Raw genomic sequence first — 27,893 nt, forward strand, 5'->3', positions numbered from 1 at the left:
AATTATTTTTGCTTTTTGATATCAATTTCAGGCTTTTCAATACCCCTAAATAGAAGTATTAAAATAAGTATATGTGGTCTCAACTTATAAAGTGAAGTGGCTGACTTTCAACAGAAACATGTTTTAGAGTAACATATGTTTCCATTTGATACTGAATTGAAAATAACAACCTAAAGGCTAGCACTTAATTTAGGTTTATTTTTCTTTTTCAGTAATGGGGAACATGAAGCTTCCAATTCTGATGTTTACTGTGCATCTGTTATGGTGGAAAAGCTGTCAGTGTGCACCTACTTGGAAAGACACAACTGATCTGGATGAAAATCTAAAGGGTAAGTTTATCTCCCTTTATCCTTTATCTCCCTTGTCCTGTTTCTATGTACTGCTGGCATTTACTAGCGCTCACAGTTAAGAGATAACAGCTTTCATTACAGCCCTCTAGTTACATGGTGTTGTAAAACTTTCTCTAGGCCTGATTGATATTAAACATAGAGGCTGCAGAGACGTGATACTAAACATCTGGACAAAAATGGGAAAAGTCAGCCAATTATCTGAATACTTTTCCATAGCCAGCTGGTTGGTATTGTAGAGATAAAACTGACCATTTTTTTTAACAGGATTTCCCGTATTATCCAGATGTTTGCTGTCACATAGATACAGACTAATGAACAATGAAATAATGTTACAGCTTTAAAAAAAAAATTAAACAATGAAGATGCTCTTTGCAATCATCATTATTCTGTAGAAGATTAAATAACAAATATATTACATCTGGTTGTTCTCTGGTCATTAATTGAATTCTCATTTTAAGAACTAAATGTGGCTTTTTCTTGATTATGGACATTTAACATATATTGACAATTAAATTTGCTAAAATGGAACAAGTTAGAAAATGCTTTGAAGGTTTATACTCTTTAAATCAGATTATAGTTGTAAAGAAGAGGGATATCAAGCCATGAATTCTAGCCCTATTAAATCTATTCATCATCAATGAGGAAAAAGTATATTCAAAGATTAAAGAGTCTCATTACTGGGGAAGAGATCATGCCAAAGAATCAATTATATTTGTTCAGAACTATAAATAGAGTGGAGTGATGAGGACTTTGTTTTAGAGTACTAAATTTAAAGGGTATTTGGGAAAGCCAGTGTTTTCACACTCTATTCTTTGGTGTGGTATTAAAGTACTACACCCCAGGTGATTTAACTTCTCTTGATCTCAACCACTCAACTTGGCATTGGTGCAGAAATTTGCAGCCATATCTCCGTTTGATTCTTCCATGGAGGTTATTGGAACAAAGGCTGAGATTACAAATTATCTTCAGTGTCCTGGTTGCATACATTTGATTTATGCTTTTTTATTTTGTCTAATTGCAAAGTTTTGACTCCCAAACTAAAAGCACATTGAATACATAAAAATAGTTCCAAACTAAAAACACATTGAATAAATAAAAATAGGTCACTGATGCAAGTGACAAGAATGAGGTCAAATTAACTACAGCACACTGAGGAGCTCACAACACATGAACAGAAGGTATTGTCAGGGTGGCAGCTTACTGCTGATTCATTATGAGAGGCTTCCAGAGTCAGATGCTATAAAATTGCAATTAGGCCTCTATTTAAGGGAAAGAAAAATTAGTGAACTGGTTTTGCAATGTAGTTGTGTAATCAAAGCAAAAACAAAAAAAAAAAACCCAAAACAGATCTTATGATTCTCTTAGGCTTGTCTGTGGCTGGAGAACAATATGTAGATGAAGAGGTGAAGAAAGCTTTGATTGGAATTAAGCAGATGAAAATCATGATGGAAAGAAATGAAGTAAAACACAAAGAGCTAATGAAAACCCTGAAGAAAAGCAGTAAAGAAAAACAGGTGATTGAATATGGTCTTATTCCCCAAGTGTGTCAAGAAGATAGACTGTGAGAGCCCCACTGAGCAATCATTTCCTCCAGCATTCATAAGCTGACAATCATTTTGGTTACATCAAGTATCGGCTTCACAAATAAGCATTTGTATTTGCCATGCATAGATGACATAATCAGTACACACTCTTACTAGGAAAGAAGGATTCCAAATATATATTTTTTCCAAATTTGTTCTTCTGTTTTGTTCTCAATAGTCACATCCTATTTGACCAAAGTGGCAACCTAACAAATTCTCTTTTCTCAGAAATCTTATATTCAGATTAGGAGGAAGACGGTTTACCTGAATTATCACTTCCATATTTTCTACTTAACAAGAAGAAATCCTGCCCCTTTTTTTAAGCACTCCCCTCATGAAATCAGTTGAACTTTTGCTGGGATTTGAATATGTCTTCAAGTCAAAGATGAATAATTATCTTAGTAGATCTCCAAAGTGGAAACTGATGTCATACTTCCCTCCCTCACCAGAGATTTCTAAGGATTCCTAGAGGGGATCCATTTCTTCATTCTGACAGTGATAAGATTTGGGAGAATAATGCCATATGGAATCAAGAATTAGAAATGGATTCAGGCAGAACCGATTTTAAAATTCATCTCCAAACATTTACTATGTGTATGTGGTGGAACAATGGGCAAGTCACTCACCAAACCTCAGTTTCCTCATCTGTAAAATGGGGATAAAATTATCTGCCATTATTGACCTCATGGAGTCGATGTGAGGCTCAAATAAATTAATTTACATAAAAATTTTTTGCAAACTTTCAAATGCTATACAAATATCCACCAGTTATTCTCTAAGACCTTCTTAGTCTATAATATGTATAATAATGTAGCTAATAAATGCCCTGAACCTAAACACTAGAGTTAATTCCATACTGTGACAAATAAAAGGCTAGAATACACAAGAACTGTGACTCAGGGGTTGTCTGAAATTTTTATCTTGAACAAGAAAAAAAGGTTTTTCAAATCATAGGCTGACATTAATGCCTAACAATAACAATATCATAGAACAGATTTTTGATGGATTTTGTTTTAGTTTACAAAAAGGGAAGCAGTGATCTCTAGAAATTAATGAGTTTCTCAAGAACAAGGCATGTCAGACTATTACTCATTTTCTTTTACAATAATAGCATTTATATAGCACATTAAGGTTGCAAAGTGTTGTATGTATCTCATTTCATCTTCACAACAATCCTAAGTGCTATATTTTCCCCATTTTATAGATAAGGAAAACCAGGGTCACACACCTAGTAAATGTCTGGGGGCAGACATATCCAAGAAGATGTCTTCTTGACTCCTGGTGCTATATATTGTCCTGCTTAGCTGCCCCAAAATATAGATTTCTGAAGTCATATTTGAACTCATACTTTCCTGATCCCAAGTCCAGTGTTCTTGCCCACTATGCCATGTAGCTGTCCCTTTTTTGACTGGTTTACAACACTGTGTAGATTAGGGGAACATCGAGTGACATCATATACCTGCAGTTCCTCAAGGCACTTGACACCATGTTTGTAGACAAGTTTCAGAGTTGGTAATATAAGTCAATAATGGATAATGCCATTTTGGGGGAAGTCTTTGGCAGAGAAGAAATAAGGAAGTCCTGTCAGACCTAAAGGGCATTTTTGGGGTCTAATAGAATGTGTCTTCCCATGAGCTCCATCACACAGGTCTTAAGGAGGAATAAGAACAATTTTAAACTTCACAGAATCACAGACTGTCCAAGGCCAAAGAAGTCTGAGGCTCTGAGGAACTTAGCTAGTGAGTCAAAGAGCTGGGACAGAAACTTAGGTTGTCTGAAACCAGGTCCAATGTTCTATTGGTCCCCAGGAATGTCCTGGAATCCTCTTAATTTTTTTCATTCTCATGTAGTTTGGGGTTTATGAACATTTTTGTTTCCTTGTAAAATAATAAGAAATTTGCCTCCCTCTTTATCCCAAGCAGGGGAAAAGAGGGAAAAGTGATTTTCTGACCATTGGTTTTGTTCCACTTAAACATAGCATATTTCTAGAGAAGGAGTGCGGAGAAAGTGGAGTGCCAAGATTGATTCTTTGGGGAAGGCTCATTTCCATTCCACTTGGTAAAAAAGGAAGGAAACCAAATTTAGTCATAGTTTCCAGGTATGAAAACTTTCAGTCTACTAGTCATCTCCATTTCTGGGGCCCTCACTACAATTCTGAGACTAATTTCTCTCTTGAGATTTGGGTCTGATCATTCTGGGGATGTGCTAAAACCAAAGAGCTCCAGACAAGCCACTTGTTAAATGTATCTCCCCCTAACTGAGAGAGTAAGAACCAAGCAGGCAGAAAAACATTTGAGAAGGATCTGAGGTCTATGTAGCAGGAAGAGAGGACTTTTTTTTTTTTTACAATAGATGCCATGCTTTAGGAGAAACCCTGATTAAACTTACACAAAAACTAGAGGATTTTTTTCAAGTGTAAACCCCAAACACAGTTCTTAATTGTCTTAACAATGTTGAATTCCCTCCAAAAAAAAAAGTAAAAATAAAAAAATTAATAACTTCATAAAAGGAAATATTTAATAAACACAAAAGAAGAAAGAATAATTATAGTTAACTAGTAAATCAATTAGTATTTATTAAGTGCCTATTGTGTGTTAGGTATTGGTACTAAATGTTCTATGCAGAGCTATATATAAATATATCATCTCATTTGATTCTCCAAAGAGCCCAATAAGGTAAAGGCCATCATTATCTTCATTTTGCAAATGAGGAAACTGAGCTGAGAAACATTAAGATAAGTCTGGAATTGACTAATAAATATCTGAATCAGGATTTGAACTTATTTATCCTAACTCTAAGTTTGCCATTTTAGCCAATGATCCACTTAGTTGCCCCAAAGAAGATGATAGAAAACAAAAATTAGGTGACTCTGAAATCAAAGTAAGGTAATGGGAAAATTCAATTTATAAAAATTTAATTTACTTAGCAGAACACATTTTATGTGATTAATCAGGGGAGGAGCTGGGATTTGGTCTACAAAGTCTTATGACCCACATTATTTTTTCCCTGTATCTTGCATTTCAGGATTCCTTTCATTATTTCATATTTGCAAAAGTTGCAAAATTCTTTATTAATAATCATAATGCTCTCTAATGTTTACCTAGGGCTTTTTACCTAAAGGCTTCTTAAAGAAGACTTTACCATATTAACTGATGTCCCTTCTAATCAATTTCTGTTAACACAAGGAACAGAGAAGGGAGGGAGTCACGTAGGGTTAGAAACAAATCATTCACTCCCTGAGTTACTTTGATAGAATGTAGACCAAGAGAGATCAGTTGGTGGATTGTTCCATGCTGTAAGAAAGGATGGAAGGATAGGTGAGTCCTTTCCCTGTCACCTCCAAAAGTTAGCCACTAGAGGGTGATCTTCCCCTTTCTATTTCACAACTGTGGCCATATGTCCCCAGCTCTACTCCTGGACGGCTTTCACATCCCTGCCTTTTGATAGACCATTATTGTATCCACAGGTATGTGGGTGTCCAGACACCCCTAAAGTGGAGAGTCATCCAGCCCTAAACATATTGTTTACCATGCAGTAATTATTTCATCGATATAGTCAGTCATCTAGTATTACTGAATCTCATGGTTTTATAGACTATAAAAGTTATCATTTGCATCTTCACTTAGAGGCAAACTTCTAGGAAGTACCACAAACATGAGGGACTTGGAGTCAGAAAGATATGAGTTCAAATCCTGCTTCAAACACTTACTAGCTCTGTGACTCTGCAAGTTACTTAACCTCTATCTGCCTCAGTTCCCTTATCTATAAAATGGAAATAATGGAACCTACTACACAGGGTTGTTTACAGAATTAAAGGAGTTAATATACATAAACTACTCTGTAAACCTTAAAAATGTAAGTTATTTTTATTTTAGATTTTTTAGAACCTATAAGTTTTTATTTTTCCTATAATAACAGTTAATATTTATATGGCAATTCAAGACTTGTTATATACTTTACAATTATTTAATTTGATCCTCACAACAATTCTGGGAAATATTATGCAATTATTATCTACAATTTACAGATGAGGAAACTGAAGTTGAGAAGGATTAAATGATTATCTCAGTCACACAGGTGATATCTGAAGTAGGAATTCACCACTAATCTGCCTAAATCTATTGTGCCACTTGGTTGCTTTTATATTGTCTACAAAGAGAATTGCTTGACTGGTATAGGACAATTTCTATTTTATACAAATAGAAAACATGAGCTTTTCTGTCAGCAACTGAAATGGAAAAGTAGAATATCTTGGGAAAATAGCTTAGAAATGCTCACTTTAAAAGCAGCATGTATTGAGGTGCTTGATGTTGAAATGGCATGCCACTTTCTCCCCCTCAATTAGGAGGCTCTTCAACTTATGAATGAAGTCAAAGAAAGACTGGAAGAGGAGGAAAGACAATGCCAGGTGTCTTTGACAGGTTCGTGGGATGAGTGCAAGTCTTGTCTGGAAAGTAGCTGCATGAGATTTTATACAACCTGCCAACTAAGTTGGTCCTCTGTGATAAATAAGGTAAGGGAAAAAATAGATCAGAATTTCAAGATTCCTAGAGCTCAACTAAGATCCCTTCCAGTTCCAAATTGGGGAGGAGAGGGCAAGGAGGAGATAAAATTAACAAAAGGGGTATCTATAGAAACAGGGGATGATTTCCACAAAAGAAGAAATGTAGGTGGGTCAGCCATAAAGTGAAGGTGAAGAACCAGAGGAAGACACCATTCCCCCCACCCCCCACCCCAGTATGTTGGCTAAATCCCCACTGGAGGACCAATACAATGACCTGATAGGTAAGAATACCATAACAGATGCTTGTAAGAAACAGATCCATTGAAACATCTTAGAATGGAGGACAGAGGTACCCAATTTGATGTCAACACTAAATTATCTGTAACTGAACAAACATTGTCAATTTTTTTGTGCTAATGGTTCAATGTATTTATACTTCAATAGTTTGCAATCCTTCATAATCTATATGTGCTTTTTATAAAATGCTATACTACTATTGCTAGAAAATAATAATAAGGTCTTATTCATTCTTTCATTTTTTTCCTTCTTGGAGCCAAGAGTTTCCTTTGCACTTTTACTTCACCCACTCTCATGTGCATTAAATTGATTCAGTTCATGGGAATATTATATAGATCCTGAAATCCCTGGTCAGTTTACACAAATGGAGAAATCATCTGCATATTTCTCCAATATTTCAAGGAGCTGTAAGTTTGTCAGTTTGGGTACTTCTTCCATCATTGAAGATAGCAACTCTTCTACTTAATAAACATGGTTCCTAAATTGCCATCGCTGGAAAATTAATCCCTCTACACCAAATGGATAATGAGCCTCTCTGAACTTAGGTTCTCAGTTGAAAGACAAAATCTTTCCAGCTTGGGAGTTGTACTTTTCTGGCATAGCCTTTAAGTTCCCAGGATGACTTTAGAATTTTCAAGAATCATCAGAGGACCTTAGTGGATCTGTATTCACTAGGGTGGTTTCCACTAGATAGCTGTCTTAATGTCTTCAATTTCTTCCCCTTCCTGCAAGACTTTGCAACTCTGCCTCACTTAAATTTATTTCACACACAAGTCAAGACATCACTGGTGATTTCATTGGTCCTCTTTTAAAAAATGAAGAATAAGCAACATTGTTGAGACATGAGCCTTGATGGTTAAGATTTCATGCCCAATATTGGACAAAGCCAAGAGTAATCAGAACACTTCTTGCTTGTCAATGCAATACTCAATTATATAGAAAATAATCTCTAGGATAAATAAGCTATTTACTTGGCTTTCCCTTTAATTGGATCTCCTGGGCTTTTGTGATTGCTTCCAGTCTCTAACCCATCCACAGAGAGCTATGAAGAAAAGAAGCCTTATTGTTACCACAGTGTGATCCAGGATAAATCACTTAACCCCCCCCCCCCAACCTTAGTTTCTTTTCTGCAAAATATATTGGTTGGATGAGATGATTCCTTTAGTCACTTCCAAATCTAATATTTTTTGTTTCTGCAAAAGATTATCAACATAATTAAAGATATTCCAGCAGTATAGGTACAACCAAATAAGACAAAGTAAGGGTTTTTCTTTTCATTTTAAATAACTGCTCTCAGCATACAGACAAAAATATTTTTACATACAAAATTGTATTTGTTGAGTCTGATAAATGATCAGTGGTAATTGTGTTTACTCTTTTCTCCCTGAGATTAATTTATTATTTATTATTTTGTTATTTTAAGAACTTTTTTCCAATCAAAACTGTTTAATAATTAAAATATAATAACATTATAAATAAAACAAACTTCATATTGTAATAAATATTGTATATATTTTTATTATTATAAATAAAATACTATACATAAAAATAATATGACTTAAAAAGACATAAAACTGAATTTCCTTATAATAGTCAAAAGCTGAACAAAGATCCCCGTAGACAGTTTGAGCTCCCTAAAATTTGACAGCTTACTCTGCCCTGTCCCAGATCTTTTTATGATTCAAACATTTAGTGAAAAGACCAATCATCTGTTAAACAAACATATCTACATGTAGTCTAATGGTGTAGCAACATTGACGAGCTACTTATCTGTGAAAATATGTTAGCCAGTTGACTCATTTTAACATGAAATCCACTCCCTCCACAACTATGCCTCTCAGAAAACTTAGGGTTTTTTTTTTTTTTTTTCAAAAATCCACTCAAAGGCTGCCTGGAATTGTGAAATCTTTCTTGATTACTCCCTTTAACTGCTAATACCTGCTTCTATAATTCTTTTATATCTTATTCTATTTTACATTTACTTTTTATGTAAACATGTTGTTTTCTTAATAGAATATAAGCTCCTTGAAGATAGGAACTTTATTTCATTTTAATCATTTTACCACTAACACCGATATATATAGGGATATCTACATATGGAAGTAAAATAGGATTTACTTTCAGAGGTACCCAGGAAGACCCTTTTGCCTCCCCAAACACCTCCCTTATTGATATCTGAAATCCAGCAATTAGAGTTTGGCTTAAGCTAAAAGTAGGCTTTGATTTTTGAAAATGTAAACACTCTTGGTGGAAGTAGCATACTAAGCCTTATAAATTATATTTATATTTTAGAGTAAATACTTTATCTGATCATTTCTCACGAATTCATTTTTGTGGGTTAAGGTAAAGGAGAAAGTATTCAGAAAGGACTCAGGATTGGGAGCATGCTACTAAAAGAAAAACCTGAAAAAAAGGTTTTAGACAATCTTGGGCTTAGTTATATTTTTCCCCCAAATCTTCTCTGGATACTACCTTATATGTCTTCTAGTGTTCTTGGTATTCCAAATTCCATTCCTCAGGTTGTAATTCCTTAGTAATGTCATTAAACTTGAGCCAGTTTTGCATCATCAAAACTCTCGGATCAGAACTTTACAGGAATTGAACTTTTTTTGTTGTTTTTGTCATTTTCACCTGTGGATGACTTTGTAACCCCTTTTGGGGTTTCCTTTGCTAAGCTGCTAGAGTGGTTTGCCATTTTCTGGCAGCTCATTTACAGATGAAGAAACTGAGGCAAACATAGTTAAGTGACTCGGAATTATCTGAGGTTATACTTGAACTTGTCTTCCTGATTTTAGACCTGGCACTCTTATATACAGTGCCAACTAGCTATTTGGTAAGCACTTAATAGAACTGAAATGAATGATTAGTACATCATCTAAAAATTCACTGCTTATTCCTATAATATCCAGGAATTCAAGGTAAGAATTTGATTCCATTTGTATTTCCTTACAGATTGAAAACTTTTTCAAGAAAATGCCTCAATTAATTTTTCCTTTTTATGAGGATGAAGGCAAAGCACTCCCTATCACTGGAAAGGCAAATGAGGAAGATGCTCTATTAAACCAAATGGAGGGCACGTTTAGCCAACTGGCTGTGGATGTGAACACACTATTCAACAGAAGCACCGATGTCTTCAAACAGATACACCAAGAATTTGACCAGGGTTTCCAAACATATTTCATCTCAGATGTAGACTCAACAGAACCCTACTTCCTGCCGGCTTTCTCAGAGACAATTCCCCCAAATATAAATCTTCTGAAAAGCTGGGAGATACCCAATTTCTTTCAGTTGCTTTTTGATTTCAGCAAATCAGCTTTGGCAAATATTGGTGAAATGATTACTGAAATGCTAAAAGGAATGAAGGATTTGCCTGAACAAGAAAAAGGCAAGTATTATAAAAATCATTTGATGGCACCATCTTTAACAATGTCTAGTTTTAAGTAGAATAGTATATATTAGAGTTGAGAAGTTCGTGAGATGATAGGACCATAGATTTATAGCCTAAATCATCCTTAAACATCACCTAGTCTAACATCCTAATTTTAAAGCTGAGGAAACTAGGACCAGGGAAATGATGCTGTAAGTGGCAGAATCAGGATACAAACCCAGATCCTTGAATTCCAAATGTAGCACCCTTTCTATTATAAAACTGCCTCCTTATTTATTGTTACTAAAGTGTCTGTCTGTGGTTAAACAATATTTCCAAGATTTTTATCCCAGTTTTTTCTCCCTGTTTATTCACTTGAGTCCATATTCTGATTGAAGTGAATAAATCATAAATAGCCATTCCTTTAGGACAAGACACTTTGACAGGATGAACTGAAGGCCCTTGCACCTGTTTATAGACTGATAATATACTTTTGCCATTTGGATAACAGGTTGTTATAAATATATTGAATTGAGAATGAACATGATGATGAAAGAATGAACTCACACTTTTTATACAAGTTAATTAAATCCATTGTAACTCATTCATTTCATCAACTTTCTGATGACTTCTTTGCCATGTCACAAAGTTTTTCCTACTTACACAGTTGTTTGTGTTTGAAATTAACCAGTTGTTTGAAATTAAATACCAGTCTATCTTCTCACTTAGAAAAAAATCATTAATGTGAATAAAAGAGCATGGAAAGAAATAGTTTAGATTGAAGATGTTAATGTACAGCTTTTATTTTTGTTGTTCAGTCCTTTCAATCATGTCCAACTCTTCATGATCCTAGATGGAGTTTTCTTGGCAAAGATACTAGAATGGTTTGCCACTTCCTTCTCCAGCTCATTTTACAGAAAAGGAAACTGAGGCAGACAGGGTTAAATGACTTGCCCAGGATCACAGAGTTAGTATGTGTCTGAGGTAGGATTTGAATTCAGGTCTTCCTGATTCCAGGCCACTGTGGCATCTAGCTGCCCCAACTAATAAGGTAGCTCAAAGCTAACCTCAGCTAACCTTATTTTTCCTTGGAAAGGTTCCAGAAAGGACTAATTCAATAAAGTTTGTACCCTGCTTCGATCTCAGCACTTTATATTTAATTTTAAGTGACTGTTAATAATGATATCAATATAATAAGTAGTTTATGCTAATCTGAATTACAATATACCTCCAAAAATAGTCCTTTCTCAGCATTTTCATCTTAATGTATTCTAATGACTAATTGGTCTTTGTGCATTTGGTAACTCATCTCTTTAATTTATCCTCCATACAGCTATCCACCCTGATCATTCTAACATGTCTTCCTGACTTTAGGCTGGGGGCTCTTTCTCTTGTGCCATATAGTTTTTATACAACTTATTTATACAAGCTATATTTAGTTTCCTGAACCAAAAAATTACACAAACCCCATAGTTCTTTTGTTTAAAAGGATATCTTTTGTTTTTCCATGTTAATAATCTCAGAATATGTCCCTTCCTCTCCCTCCCTTCATCATTTCCCACAAAGATTGAAAAAAAAATTTCCACCAAAAATAACCAGTACACCAAACACGGTTTCCCTATACCTCCAATAAAGGAAGGGAGATGAATTTCTTCTAGTTTCTCTGGGGCCAAGCTTAGTAATTATAATCACATAGCATTCAGTTTTGTTTTCTTGATCTTATCATTTTAATCATTGTGACCATTGTTAATAGTTCTTCTTTTCCTCCATCCTTTATTCCCACAATTCTATTCTTTGTGACCTTCTCTACATACTCTTTAGGATAAATGCCAAGGTCAAGAACTATTAATCTAGCTTTTTATGAAGGTAGAACTTAATGTCCTCTGCTACTTTCTCCAGATCATAAAGCAGGAAGGACAGTGAGCTGTAGAAGAAGTAGGATTTGGATTTGGATTTTGAATGCATAACTTGAGATTAAATCTAATCTTTATCATTTAAGGACAATGTGACTCTGGGAAAAGAGCAAGTTCCGTTTAGGCTTCAGTTTTCTCATATTTAAAATGAGAAGTTTGAACAAGATTATGTGATGATCAACACTGATGGACTTAGGGCTTTTCAACAATTAGGTGATTCAAAGCAATTCCAATAGATTTGTGATGGAAAGTACCATCCACACCCAGAGAACTATGGAGACTAAATGTGGATCAAAGTATAGTATTTTCAGTTTTTTATTGTTGTTGTCATTGGTTGTTTTTTTTCTTCTCATGTTATTTTTTCCCTTTTGATCTAATTTTTCTTGCACAGCATGATGAATATGAAAATATATTTAGAAGAATTTTACATGTTTAACTTAAAAAAGAGAAGTTTGTCACTCATTGCAATTTGACAAAAATGTTAATTACTGGAACACTGTCAGTTATCTTTAGAAAGGTCATTGAAGATGTGAGAAATTCAAAAGGTCTGGAGAAAGAGAAAATCCTAGATTTAAAAAAAAAGGAAAGAACAGAGTCTGAAAATTATAAGCTTTGATTCTTGGCAAAATTGTAAAATATATTTTCAAAGGGATAGTTAGTGAGCATCTAGGAAAAAACCCCAGCAATCACGAAGTGCCAGTGTGAGTAAAAACAAGAACAGTTTGTCCTAAACCTTTTTTGACAGGTTTGACAGGGATGTTACATATATCCATAAAGTTTATTGGTATTTTAGTGAAATACTTGACAAAGTCTTTCATGTTTTACTTAGGGACAAGATGAAGAAATGTAGATTAATCCCCAGCTTCTTAAACTATGAGTCACAACTCAACTTGAAGGTGGAGGACTCAAAATTATGGTTTATTGTCAGTAAATGTTTGGTTTTTATACCTGCTTTATATACTTACATACCTGGGGTCACATAGAAATTTCTCAGGTGAAAAGATATCTAGAGTGAAAAAAAAGTTGAAGAAGCCCTGGGCTAGACAATATTACATTAAGGCAGGTTTGGGAGTGGTTGAATAGTTAAACCCAAAAGATAATGATCAATGTTTCAAGGTCAGTTTAGAATTTCTTTAGTGAAGTGCATCCCAGATTTGTTAGTTAACAATCATGTACTGATATGGTCACAATAACTGAATTATAACAACTATGTGCCAGATAATATGCTAAGCACTATTCTGTTTAGCATTTTTATCAATAATTTGAATCAAGACACAAATGACAGGCTTATCAAATTTTCAAGTGACAAAAAGCTAGGATGATAGAGTTAACACATTTGATGACAGTGTGAGAGAACCCTCCCCCCCTCCCCCAAATGGTTTTAACAGGATGAAATCTAATAAAATTAAATTCAATAAAGATAAACAAAGTCTTACACTAGATTTTTAAAAAATCAACTTCCCACATGTAGTATAAAAGAGGTATGATTAAATATCAAGTCATGTGAAAAAAGATCCATGGGTTTTATAGTACCCTAAGCTGAAAATCAAAAGTTCAGATGAGTGAAGTGATAGCAAAAAAGCCTCAATATTTAAGCAAACTTAAGAGAGTCACAATCAATCTGCAGAATGAGGGAGGTTATCTTTGCTATGAACTCTGTTTCAGGCACACCATATTTGTAATTTACAATCTTGGGCACAAATTTCGGGGAGGAGATTAATAAAATTGAGAACATCTGAAGAGAGCAACCAAGATAATGAATGGATTTGTAATTGTTATAGGAGGAATAGTTGAAGAAACTGAAGCAGTTTAAGCTGAAGGAGAGATTTAAGGGGAACACGCTAGCTATTTTCAAAAACATCTTCTGGAAAAGGTTGAAGGACTGTCATGTGAAAGATAAATTAGACTTGTTCTGCTTGATCCTGGACCGACCAGCCTACAGTTGAAAGTTGCAGAAAGACAGATTTAAATTAAGCTCAATGCAAAGAAAAAATTCCTAGAAATTAGAGCTTTCTCAAAGTTGAATGGGCTGCCCTAAGATCATAGACTTCTCTCACTGGAAATCTTTGAACAAAAGCTGGTTGACTCTTTACCGTATAAATTGTAGAAGAGGTTGTTATTACAGGTACATGTTGATTTAAAGGAACAGCTTCTAAAGTTTCTTAGAGATTTAAGCCCATATGACTGAATGATTATATGATCTCTTACCTCCCTTCTCATTCTAAAATACTATGATGCTCTAATTTTTTAAATCATGAAAGCTCATGCAAAGATTTGTTAGATAAGATTCTTGTAGGTGTATTCTAAATTGAACAGGTCAGAAAAAGAACAAATATTGCTTCCTACACATAAGTTATTTTCCAATACTGATAAGAACTTATTCCAGTTTTGTCTTTCACAATTCAGCTTGGGGGAAAAAAAGAGAAAAAAAAATCCTCAGGATTTCTCTGTGATTTTTAGATAGCAAAAATTTTCAGAAATAAGTGTTGCTACATAGGCAACACCTGGAGTAAGCACTTGTGCATTATTGAACTTGTTTCTTGCTGGGCTCTTTCCCAGAAGAAAGGTGAGAGGAATGGCTTTGTTAACTGGCTGAAACCAATTGAAACAATTGCAGCAGCCAAAATGTAAAGCAAGTTCTTTGTATGGTTGGCATCAACCTAGGAGTGACTTATTTAAGTAAAAGTGAAGAATTTTCAGCTAGACAAACTCCATACCTGGAATAGTAGTGAAATTCAATGTCCAATTATGAGTTTTTTCTAGTAGGATAGAGATTGTCAGGAGGATAATATATGCAAACTACTTGGCACAGTGTCTGGCACATGGAAGGGAAAAAAGGAAGGGAGGGAGGGAGGAAGGGAGGGAGGAAGAAGGGAAAGGAGAGAGAGAGAGAGAGAGAGAGAGAGAGAGAGAGAGAGAGAGAGAGAGAGAGAAACAGACAGAGACAGAGACAGAGAGAAGGAGAGAGAGAGAGAGAGAGAGAGAGAGAGAGGAGGGGGGGAGAAAGGGTGGTGAGAGAAAGAGAGAGAGAAAGGAGGGGGGGAGAAAAAAGGGGAGAGAGAGAGAGAGAGAGAGAGAGAGAGAGAGAGAGAGAGAGAGAGAGAGAGAGAGAGAGAGAGAGAGAGAGAGAGAGAGAAAGAATTGAGGTTCCCTAATGAGAAGAGGCTTGAACAAAGTCACAAAGAAACTAGTAAATGTTAAGGGAGGAAATTAAATGCAGGTGACTGGATCATAAAGCAGAGGCTAGAAGAGAATCTCAGAGATCCTCTAATCTAGCCCTTTCACTTTATAGAAAAGAAAGCTAAAGATCAGAGGAAATAAATCCTTTGTTAAAACATCAACATAAGTAGGTTTCTGGACACAAGCTGGTATTCTGTCCTGGTTTACACTATCATTTCTCCTAGTGTACAATAACTTTGCATATCTAATCCTTTGAAATGAGGAAAAATTTTAATATCTGCCTTCTCATCTTTCCATGGCTTTCTTCCAATTCACTACCTCCATTAAAGAACTGTCCTTCACTTTTTCCTTGCCTCAGATGGTCTGGAAACTTCAATGTTCAAAGTTAATTTAAGGGGGAAAAAAGTCCCATCAGTCTAAGTTCCTCTCAACTCTTTGATATGCAAGTAGTTCTAACTGGGAAGTATGTATGTAGATCATGAAATGGAATCCCATTCTTCATGTAGAGTTTACTCTCCCAAGAAAAGTAAAACTATTTGAGAGGTTACTGCAAACCAAATGCCAAGAGTACTACCTCAAAGAGCAAAAAAGCATTTGTACATGATTATGAAATTTTATTGGCATTTTTCCAATAGAGAAAGGGAACAAACTGTATTGGGAAATCTGCCTAAATAGCCTGATATTTTGAGACTTTTGTAGCTTTTTTTTGGGGGGGGGGGAAGGGGAGGGAAATGGCAAAATCCAAATGTAGTGCCTGATGTCTAATTAAGATTTACTGGGATGAGAGAAGAGATAGTAGAAAAGATCACCAAAGATATCATCTTTGTTAGCAATCAGTCAGTAGCTACTTATTAGGTACCTTAATAAGCCAGGTACTGTGCTAGGTACTGGGGATAAGAATCCAATGAAAGAAACAATCCCTATTCATAAAGAGCTTACAGTCTAATGAAGGCGATGACAAGGACTTCTATAAGTATATATGTATAAAAAAACACTATTAAATACAAAATGATTCAGTGCAAAGTACTTTAGGAGAGAGGTTACTGATAGAGGATCAAGAAATGCTTCATAGAAAACATGGCATTGAGCTACTTCTTGAAGAGAGGGACTGAAGCAAAGGTGAGGAGAGTGTTCAAAGCATGGAGGAGGGGGGATTGAATAATATATTATTAGAACTAGAGAAATCTGAATTAAAGTCCCACCTCTGACACCCATATATTCTCTGTGACTTTGGATAAGTTGTTTCATCTCTGCTTGCCTCAGTTTCCTTAATTTGGACCTCTCAATACAACTCTTGATAATATATACAACTATTAGGATAATATATACAAACTATTAGCACAATGTCTGGCACATAGAAGGCACTATATCAGTGTTAGCTGTGATTATGTAGCTAATGATGGCTATTATTATTATTTGTGGAGAAAGTGTCAACCATTATAAGTAGAATAAATTCCCTCAACTTAGAACTCACTATGAAAATGAAATCGCAAGTCTAATATTACTCTAATATTAGTGTAGAGCTATGTGGCCCATGTAAGTTGTGTATGGCCATATGCGTAGTCTAAATGCAGATCATGGTGAAATGTGGATATATATCTCTGAAACTGCCCACTCTCTCCAAGGGAATTTTATTTTTTCCTGGAGGGGTACAAGAAAAGGGATCACAAAGTTGGATGGGGTACCGGACTAGAATTATTTCCATTTGTCCCTGTAAATATTGTTTATCTAAAGGAATATTTTTAGCTTCAAGTCACTTTTCTGGGCACCTTCCTTTAAAGAGGAAGAGATAATTCAAGATATATTCTCATAGGCCTGTAAATGCTAGTTATACAAAAGAGCATCACAGAACCAAATTGTTAACAAAATCATTTATTCAAGCAGATAGCACACAGAAATCTGAGAAGTTATATAAACCAGGGCTTCTAAAACTTTTTCCACTCATGACCCTTTTTCACCTGAAAAATAATTACATGATCTCAGGTATATAGTTATATAAAATAGGTATACATATCAAACCAATTATAAATCAGAATTTCATGACTGCCCACATTGCCTATATTGGGTTGCCAATTACAGTTTAAGAAACTGGGATATAGATTAGAATATACCAGCAAATACACAAGAAAGGAGCCAGTTGATTATAGGAGCCAGCTGAGATCTCATTTAACCAAGAAAGAAAAAAACCCCTTCACTGTCCCATCTCACCTGAAGGGAATATCCCAAAAGACTCTAGGGAGACAAGCTGAGATTTAGAGACACATTGAGGCTTTGGATCCTTTTTTTTTTCTTCTGCTTCCCAAAGTCTTTTATCTCTATCCACATATTTCTCTCTGAAGAGTGTTTGGAACTATTTGTCTCTTCTTGAAGCTGGAATAAAGAAAGTATTTTTCCTCTCCAACATTCTTGTAGCAACCATCTTGTGGACATGACTTTGTGCCGGTGTATACATGAAAGATTCTAGGAAAATTATGTCCCTGATCTAGAATGGAGCATTATATTACATATCCCTATTTCTAATATAGTGAAATACTCTAATATGTTGGAAGACTTGACATATATGGTTTATTGTTCACTTTTTTCATTTATTTTCCCTTTTGAATGAAAGACAGCTAACATAGCTTTAAATTTCTTCCAGAAAAACTGCTTTCTCACTCTTTTCTCTCTTATATACATATATGTCCATACTGTGTACATACTATGCATACATATACATGCATATTTATTATATTGTAGGCAAAGATATTGTCTATGCATGTATTACATGTGTGTGCATATGATAGTGTTGCAATATGTTCATGTATATACATGTATCTCTATATATGTGTTACACATACATATAGAAAGACTATATATATATATATATATACATATCCCAACTTCTTAAAAAAGAGATTCATGACCCTTTATGGGGTTTTGTAATTGAATGTGGGAGTTGTAAAATTATGATTTATTATCAGTAAATGTAGTATTCTGATTGATTTCCTGGAGGTCTCTGGACCAGCCTTCGTTTTCAGTTGAGTAATCACCACGAGAATAACCAGGGATAAAGTCCAAATTCTTTATTATCTCCTTCAAAGTCTAGTTTCTTTGCCTGCGGCCCAGGCTAGCTTTCTGGAGGTCCTTCGGAATGTGTCTTGGTTTCTGTGGAGGAAGCAGGAGGACTACACAGACCATCTCTGTCTTGAAGTCTGTCTCAGTCCAAGAGTTTGTGCTCCAGCCTCCAGCCACCACAAAGGTGGGCAATGGAATGAATATCTCTCTGAGTCCAAGAGCTTGAGCTCTTGCCACCAGTCCTCTGTCTTCTCAGAGTCTGACTCCCAGCCCTTCTCTGGCTGCATTTGTCCCAGTTTATATGCAGTATACTGAGTAAGCCAATCATTATATCACTAGGGAACCATTATTTGTTGTAAGATTAAATCAATCATACTGAACTAGAGAACTATTAATCACCATGCTAAACTAGATAACCATTGTCTTATCAATTCTACTGAATTAGCACCTTGTAAGAATCCTTGTTTCAAGTACAGAGTGCTGGCCCATAATAAGTAAATGTTTGATTTGTATGCCTATTTTATATACCTATGTACCTAGATCATGTAAAAATTTCTCAGGCAAAATTTTTCAGGGACTGTGAGTGGAAAAAATTTAAGAAGCTTAGAATACATATGTGTGTATATGATTTATGTCTTCCCTCAGCTTTGACTTCTACTCATATCCTTTCAATACAACTTTTTTCTTATTGAGGCTATCAATTTTTTAAAAATCATATTTGTATTCATTGGAACTAAAACTGAAGTGAAATCATTGTACCCATAATTTATTTCTCTTTCCCTCAGAGCCCAACAAAGGAGGCATGTTTTCAGAGATTTTCCCTGGACATACTAGAGTACCATGTAAAGAGCTTAGTCAGAATTTGTCTAGATGTTTTGATTTTCACAACAGATGCCAAAAATGTCAAGAAAACCTCTTGCAAGGTAAGTTAATGTTTCCTTATTTGTTTCAATGCACATTGATTAATAAATAGGTTGGAGGCTTGTTTTTAAAGCACCTTCAGATACTAGGTATCAGGCCAATTTGGATGGGAGAAATATGAATAATAGTCTTTGCCTTCAACAACTTAGGGGAGATAAGATAGAGACACATAGATGATTCCAATGCAAAATACAATATGGTAGATAAATATCAAAAAATGTGCCCATTTTGGATGTCCAAAGACTTTTGCTTTACAAATCCTTTTAATTCATAAATTGTTTTCTTTTCCATGTATTTCTACATTTTGCCATTGGGGTATGCTTAGTCTAGATTTCAATGCCTGCTACTGTCAATTATTTTGGTTTGCCTTTCTATTGTTTTTGATTTCTCACAGTTCATGATAAAAGATTAAATATAAGCTAATGTCCCCAACAGAAAAGAATACCAATTATATCTGCCAATTATAGTAAGTTATTACTACTTACTAAGAAAAAAAGAAATAATGCATTAAAAGTATTATCTAATAATAAAATTATAATGCATTTGAAAAAAATAAATTCCTCCCATTTGATAAATTATTCAAGTGAATAAGGCATGCTGAAGATGATGCTGTAATTCTTTTGTTTTATTGAAATACTATGTTATTGTGGCCTTGAAGAATTCTTTTAGCTTCAATTATATCCATTTATGCATTGGGAAATATGGCTTGGAGAATTGTGTGAAAAAATAATTGGAAATTTTAATTTAATGTAATGATAAAGTTAATTTAGCTATTTCATTTTAAAGTAGTTGCACTGTTGCTTCAGGTGGCTTTGAAGGGAGTTGAGTGGCTCACTGAAGCAATCCTTGTATGGGCTGCATAATTGTACTGCATATGTGTATTGACCAACAAATGGCTCATTTGAGCAACTTGTTCCATGCTCTTATGTATTGATGGATTTGGGGAGTAAGCAGGAGGAAGGATGCCAGATATGTAAGGCGTCAGCCTAGGGCAGTAATCATACTGTCAATCTACTAGAGGGACTAGGAAGGGCAGTGACCATGGCTGGACAGTCTGAAAAGTATGGGAACCTGCCCATTGAAAGTGATGACGCTGAAGAAAAGGATTTGGAGCACTTGGTAAAATGGTAGCAAAAGAGAGGGAAAGGCAAATATTCAGAAGATACTGCTTCTTCACTGAGTCCTCAAACTCACTGTGACGAAATGCTAAACTGAGTTCTTGTCAGGGAAGCCTAAAAACTTATGGAGAAAAGAACTCTGTCATCAAGAGGTTATTTCTATTGAATTTTTTCCTCTCTTTGTTAGCCTGTCTATAAGAAAGCTGTCTTTTGTTAAATGGTTTGTTGGTTCAAATGCTTACAAGGGAGTATGGTATCAAAAGAGCAGGATTCATAAGGAGATGTGACTCATAATGTGTAAATTTGGAGAAAGCCAGACTACAGTGAGGTTAGAAGAGAATGAAAGAAAAGGAAGTGGAAGCACTAATTATAGATGTCTTTCTCAGAGGTTAGCCACAAAAAAAAGGAAGACAGGTATAGGACAATAGCTATTGGCAACAGTCAGATCAAGTGAAGAATTTCAAATTTTTCAATACAGGAGAGATGTGTGTATTTGTAGATAGCAGAGAAATAGACAATGTATAGAGAAAGACTAAAGATTAATGAGTAATATGGATAATAGAGGAAGCTATCTCCTGAAAAGAACAGAATAAAATGATATTAAAAGTATCTGTAGAAGAATTTGCCTTGGCCAAAAATAGGTCTACTTTATATGAGAGTGAATCAGTTCTTATAAATCTATCCATCTTTTTCTGGATATTTCATACTTACTATATTTTACAAGGCAGTAACATCCATTAACATATCTCAATTTATGAAGCTATTTCCCAATCAGTGAATACCTATTTCTTTCCCATTTCTTGGCTATTACAAAAATGCTGCTATGAATATAAAGAGGAATGTTATTTTTCCTTCTCTCTTTGACATTTTTAAGATTTATGCCTGTCTGATATTAGATCTCTGGGCCAAAGGGAATATAAAGAAAATGTTATATGCCAGATATTTGATAGTGGGAATTCCTTTCATAAATGGTTTGGATTAGGTAAAAACTGAGATACTTTCCAAAAAAAACAAAGGTTTTGGTCCCTTCTAAATATTTTTTTTACGGTATGAAGCACTTTTAATTCATTTTGGTTTATCTACCATTGTCTAGGACAGTACTTTTGAAGATCAATTGATGATTCTTGAGTTGATTTGTCTCTCTGGACTATGCCTAAAAAATGACGGAAGATCAAAAAAGATAGTTTGATAGAGGATAAGTTCACTTATATTTCAAACAATCAGTGAAAATAAGTCTTCATACATGATACACTATTGAAATGGGAGTTGGCATTTCATGCAGTAGAGTTTACCCTGGCTATAATACTATCCATCATAAAAATAGATTTTTAAAATAGTTGCAATCTTTGCCCAGCAATATGGAATGGGAAAACCTGATTTCAGGGTGCTCTGCAACTGGATGAACCACAGAAGTCTATGGTAAAAACCAATCAAAACAAATAAACAAAAATTCATATATGCTACAGATATAATTAGAATTACACAGGACCTATCAGTGTTTATAATCAAAGACCACAGATCCTGGAACTGTCAGATTTTCAGGATTTCATTGCAGACAAATGTGAACTCAATAGAAAATCTGTCATATAAAAGCCAATATCAAAGACTAAGACAAACAGTTTATGTTTTACATATGGAAATGTAAACTGTTATGTCTAAAATTGTTATTAGTAATTGGGTAGTCCAAAAGAAAGATTGAGGTAAAGCTTAATATGATGTGATTCTAAAAAGCAATACTATATAGGAAATGATAAAAACAGTAGTTTTGCTATACAAGTGAGATGCAAGAACAAGGACTGACATAGAAGTATTAGATGCAGGAACTGATAATTCTTAAAATCTACTCATTTCAAAATGGGTTAAAGAAGAAACTATGTATGCATGTAATATGTATGTATAATACCCTCCAAAATATAAAAAGAAAAAAGAGAGGGAGAGAATAGGATAAGGCAGGGTATAGAAGGGTGTGTAAGTTAAAGTGAATGGGATAAGGAAAGGATTAAAGAGGGAAGGAAAGGATTAAAGAGGGAAAGAAAGAATATAGGAGGGATCTTGGTACAGGGTGTGCTAGAGGGAGGTTAAGTAATAGCTAGGCAATCTAGTGGGTAGAAGTAGAAGAGTTAGCAGAAATAGGTGTGTGTGTGTGTGTGTGTGTGTGTGGGTGTGGGTGTATCAGTGTGTATATATGTGTGAATGTATGTATCTGTGCTTAACTGTAGCCTGCTTGGAGGAGGTAGGGGAAAGAAAAGGGGAAGGAGGGGGAGAATAAAATAAAAAATACACAGCAGAGGACAAAAGAAAATCTATAAAGAAGCAAAGATGGACAGTTCTGAATATGTGTCCTTGAAAAAGTTTTCTTGAAATGGTAATTTATTATTACATATTTTTAATCCTCTCATGCTCTCCTGTGCATATGACAATATTTTTTCTTTCTGTTTTTTCCCTTTTTCTATTTTGTTTTTTTTTTTCCAATTTTCTATTCAAGTTTTAAATTAAAAAGAAAGAAAAAAGTTTTTTAAAAACAAATGTTAAAATGTTTTGCTTACATGTAATTGAGGAAAATGAAAGAAAAATTAAATGTAGAAAAAAATAAAAGAATCTTCATTTTAGGGGCAAAAAAAAATCAGCGGGATCCCTGATTGATCAAGAAATGGGATTTTTTTGACTCTACAAGAATATTTTCCTATCAAATTATTTTCTTTTTCCTCAGACTGCCCTGATGTCCCTGAACTGCACATGAAGTTTGATGAAGCCTTTAAACTGGTTAACATTTCTGAGCAGCAATATGCTCAGATTTTCCAGATGACCCAGCATCACATGGAAGACATGATATTGATGATGGGGAAAATGAGGGAAAAGTTTGGATGGGTAACTGAACTCTCTCATTGGACCACAGGACCAAAAAATATCTTCAATATTATAAAGGTGATACCTTAATCTAAAAAGAGAGTTCATTCCCCTCGCAGGAAATGACAAGTAGATTACATGTATATATTGTCACTGTGCTTGTATTCCCAAGTATGGGACTATTTGATTTGGTGCAAGTTGAAGTTTCTCAGAAACACAGAACCTTAAAAAAATTAGATGTTTGTGGAAAATGCTTCCAAAATGCTATTCACATCCAGAGAAAAAATTTATGGAGTCTGACTGTAGATCAAAGCATATATATTTTCACTTTCTTTTTTTTTTTCATATTTTTGGCCTTTTATTCTGTGTCTACTTTTACAACATGAGTAATATGAAAATATGTTCTACGTAATTACACTTATATAAATCATATCAAATTGTTTGCTTCTCAGGGAAGGGATAAAAGGAGAGAGAAAAATCTTATACATGTAACTGAAAAAAAAAATACTATTTAAAAAAAGAAATAAAGAAAAATGCTTCCCAAACTGTGAAATGCAAAAATGTGACTTTCATAGATGAAATATTATTATCTATTTAAAAATATATATGCATTGCCTTGTATACTCCACTGATATGATCAAATCATTCTTACTTATATTCTTTTAGCATAAAAGATAAGGTATTGTCAGCCTTATTAATCAAAGGCTGGTACAACAGACATAAATAGGCAAAATACTCTTCTTCCCCATTTTAAAAATATGGCAAATTCACACATCTATCTTTACATGAAAGATACCAAATAGAATAGTGAATAAAGAGCTGGATTTGGAATTAAGACCCTTAACCAGCTATGTGGGCAAGTAACATAATCTCCCTCAGCTTCAATGTCACCATTTATAAATGGCTAAGATAATAGCACTTATCAGGTAGGATTATTTTGAGGGTCCAATAAGATTTTGTATTTTTGCTTTGAAAAATCTTAACGTATATAAATGTTAAAATTCTCATTAAAGGTTGGGGGGGATTGAAGAAGGGAGTGTTGTTAATGCACAAAATAAGCAATGCAAAGTATACTTTTGTAAATGGCAATTAGCAGAATACAGAGTTTTTTTATGGTCTATTCCTTTGCTTGGCAAATATTTTTTCCTGCTTGGGAATTTACTGAAAAAAAGATTTTAAAACTTATTTTCCCAAAATTCAAGTCAAATTATGCATTGGCACAATTTGTTTCTGTTTTCTTCAAATCAAAATATATATACATACATATACCTATATATGTGTGTGTATATATATATATATATATGTATATATTTGTTTGTGTGTGTGTGTGTATGGATGTGTGTATTCAAGAAAGAGAGATGCAGAAAAATGTATGGTAAATATAGCACTGAGCTTAAATCAGGAAGATTCATCTTTAGTACAAATCTCATCTCAGACTGTTACTAGATTTATGACCTTGAGCAAATAACTAACCCTGTTTGCCTCAGTTTCCTCATCTGTAAAATGAGCTGAAGAATGAGATGGCAAACCACTACAATCTCTTTGCCAAGAAAACCCTAAATGGAATCACAAAGAATCAAATATAACTTAACAACAACAAAATAATACATATATAACACATTAAAGCATAATATATATGTTAATACATGTGAGTATGTTTGTGAATTGATTGAGAATCATTGCTGTGCTTTATTAATAATTGTACTTCTTTAATAAAAATACTTCAGACAAATAAAAAAAGCAACAAAGTCCTATAGACTATCATCAAAGAATGTAAGCTCTTTGAGGTCAGGGGCAGTTCCACTTATGTCTTTTTATCCCCTGTACTTAGCAGTATATGGCATATAAGTAGTCCCTGAAGACAAGAAGGTCTAGAATTTAACAAAACCTAGGTTAATACAATGCTTTTTCTTTCTTTCTTTTTTAGTCACAAAGCAAAGAAAGTAGAGATAGTAGAATGGAATTTTTTATTTCAATAATATTTTGCATCAATTAATGTTTCTGGTCAAAATTAATGCTTGTTTAATTGAAACATTTATCCTTTCTAGTAAAAATGGTTTTTAAAATTGACACATAAAATTGGTAATTCAACTAAGCCTTAAATATGTATAAAACTGTAGTAATTTTCTACTGTAAATACATTTTCTCTAGGTAGATCCAAGAACAGGTGAAGGAAAGTCTACTAATCCAAATGACACTCTGCTAGAAGTGACCATCCTAACGTCACCTACTTTCACCATCAAAGTCCCCGAGCATGACAACATAGATAACTCCAGCTTCATTGAATATGTGGTTGAGAAAGCTTTACAGTATTACAAGCAACATTTTTAAGTCTGGTAAGCAATTCAGCCTTATTGAGAGCATTTTCTTAAAATGTATATCTGTATAGAGAAGTAAAAGAGATAAATTACACCAATATACAGTGTATTCTGCGTTTTACAATTTAAGCATAAATAGTCCCATCCAGGTAAAGTATTCATATCATCTCGGTTTCCACAAATTGAAACAAAATTCCATACCATCTAAGAATGATTTCATCAAGTAAAGCAAATGAACTGCATTTCTTGCTGTTAAATACAAAATCCTCTTTTAAATATACATCCCACATAGTGTTAGAATTAGCAGTTCTCTGCTTTGGTATACAACAAACCTTCAAATGAAAGTAAGCATATTTCATTTTTTAGTTTTCTTTAATAAATCAAGTTGAACATATGATTGATTTGTGACCAATCTGGTCTAAGGGAATCCCTTCTAGGAGGACACAGGGTTTCCCTGTTAATCTTTGTTTTCTGTTGCTGGTCTCTGTATCCCCAAATTCCCTCAGCATAAATGCAGATTAAGTCCTTGACCAAGACCTGATTTATGTTTAAAGGAAAGCCTGTGATCCAGCCAGAGATGTTGAGAAAAACAATCCTTTAATGAGTTCTGATGCTGAGAATAATATGTAAAATAATGGGAGTTGATTCAATACAAAGCTTTAGCAGTAGTAATGGGAAAGAAAGGGAAGGAGAAAGGCTGAACAATAATACAATTAACAATAAACAATTTTGTCACATATACTGTCAGACTCTAAAAATATATGACCAAAGAACTGCAGAGATTATGTAACTGTTAATTCTGAAAATACTAAAGAGCTCACAAAGATTATATATCAACTGTTAAACTGTGGGAAAAAAACCCAATAAAACAAAATAAAACCAAAGATTTCATATAGATTATCCCCAAAAAGCCTTCTTTATTCCATTGGAGGAGGGAACCTGATATGTATGCTAGGGTCTGTTCCAGGACCAAGCCAGCTCAAAGCAGTATAGGAGTCACAGCAATAATGAGACTAGTTTGTGTGGAAATAATCCATTTACAGCAGGTGCTTATCCAAGCTCAGAGACCCATTACCTGGAGTTGGTTTGAGACAATTCTGTGATTTAGCTAGAGCAGAGTTCATCCAGCTAGAAGAGCCAAAGATTATTGTTATGGCAAGTTCAGGGTGTAATTTGCTTTAGGGGCTTTTGCTCTGGAAAAAAAAAAAAGGTATTTCCTAATTGTAAGAAAAGAGTGGAGTAAAAATAGGAGTGGTCTTGAGGTGGGAATCCTGGCACTAACATAGATAATTACACATAAATGCAGTGCTGTATTGTGATGCAAAGAGACATAGGTCTCTTCATCTGGAAAGAAATGAGGGGACTACATAAACTTTGAATTTGGTGGCCACCTGGAATTGGTCATTTTTTAGATTTTAAGGTATATAAGGGATTTGGGGGATATGTAGGTACAAGGAGAAAAAACAAGCTAACTCTTAGAAAGATATCATTTTGGGATTCATAGATGATTAATCTTTAAAAATATTATTGCCAGTATTTTTCCATGACTAGGCAATAGACTTTAAGAGGAAACTATAATGGAGATATTTAAACTACCAGATCTATTTTATAGTGGTGATCACTTAGAGTCTAGATATTTTCTGTGATTGTTAGAAAAAAACTTCAGTGATCTCCATCCCAAAGACTTACTTCTTTATGATTTATCTTCTTAATGTTTATAAAGGACCATATTTAATGGGTTGCCTTGGGGCAGTCTCTACCTATGCTTTCAGTGAATTTTGTTATTGACATTGAGAAATTTTTGTTGGCAATTTAATACAAATGAGAGCTATTTATTAACGTGTCCTATACAACATGGGTCAGAAAAAGTTCCCCAAAATATGCCCCAGTCAGTGACTTTCTAATCTGTCAGCACCTAAATTATCATACAAAAAGAAACAAGGCTAACAAGATTGAATTCCCATTGCCACGATGTGGCAGCCTTTAAGTACCAGGGTCAGATCTGCTAGCAAAGGGCTGTAACCCTGGGACTTCCTTGAAGATGACTCTATTTTCTAGACCTAGACATTTTTCCCTCTTCACCAAAATTCTTCATGAGTTGTATGCTGTTCCCTGTTCTGGCCTACTGAGTTCCTCAATAAAAGGCATTGTACCTTGCTCAATCTAATGATCTCACTCACATCCTGATACCTGCCAAAGACATAGGTGAAACCTTATCTCTCTTATGGCTCAAAAGAAATTACGGTTGATATATTTAAGGATTGAGTCATTTCCATTTAAACTCAATAAACATTTATTCAAGGCTTCCTGGGTGCTAGGTCCCAAAGATACAAAGACAAGAATAAATAATCTGTCCCTCAGAAACTTTCAGAAGTCAAAAAGACTTTGGTTAAAGGTATCCTTTTGACAAAAGCTGTATAAACAGAGGCAAGTAGTTGAAA

The 27,893-nt window shown here is 34.4% G+C and overlaps 1 protein-coding gene across 1 annotated transcript; it reads left to right on the forward strand.

Annotated features, from left to right (window-relative positions):
* The first annotated feature begins 223 nt into the window (after positions 1–223).
* On the forward strand, positions 224–27,825 carry CLUL1 (clusterin like 1). Its single transcript, XM_051970372.1, has 7 exons — positions 224–329; positions 1,716–1,864; positions 6,279–6,446; positions 9,687–10,119; positions 19,034–19,171; positions 22,998–23,212; positions 25,286–27,825. The coding sequence occupies exons 1-7, from the start codon at positions 224–226 to the stop codon at positions 25,463–25,465; spliced, it is 1,389 nt and encodes a 462-aa protein (XP_051826332.1). The 3' UTR covers positions 25,466–27,825.
* The last annotated feature ends 68 nt before the right edge of the window (positions 27,826–27,893 follow it).

The sequence above is a fragment of the Antechinus flavipes genome, chromosome 1, assembly GCF_016432865.1.
Source record: "Antechinus flavipes isolate AdamAnt ecotype Samford, QLD, Australia chromosome 1, AdamAnt_v2, whole genome shotgun sequence".
Classification (NCBI taxonomy): domain Eukaryota; kingdom Metazoa; phylum Chordata; class Mammalia; order Dasyuromorphia; family Dasyuridae; genus Antechinus; species Antechinus flavipes.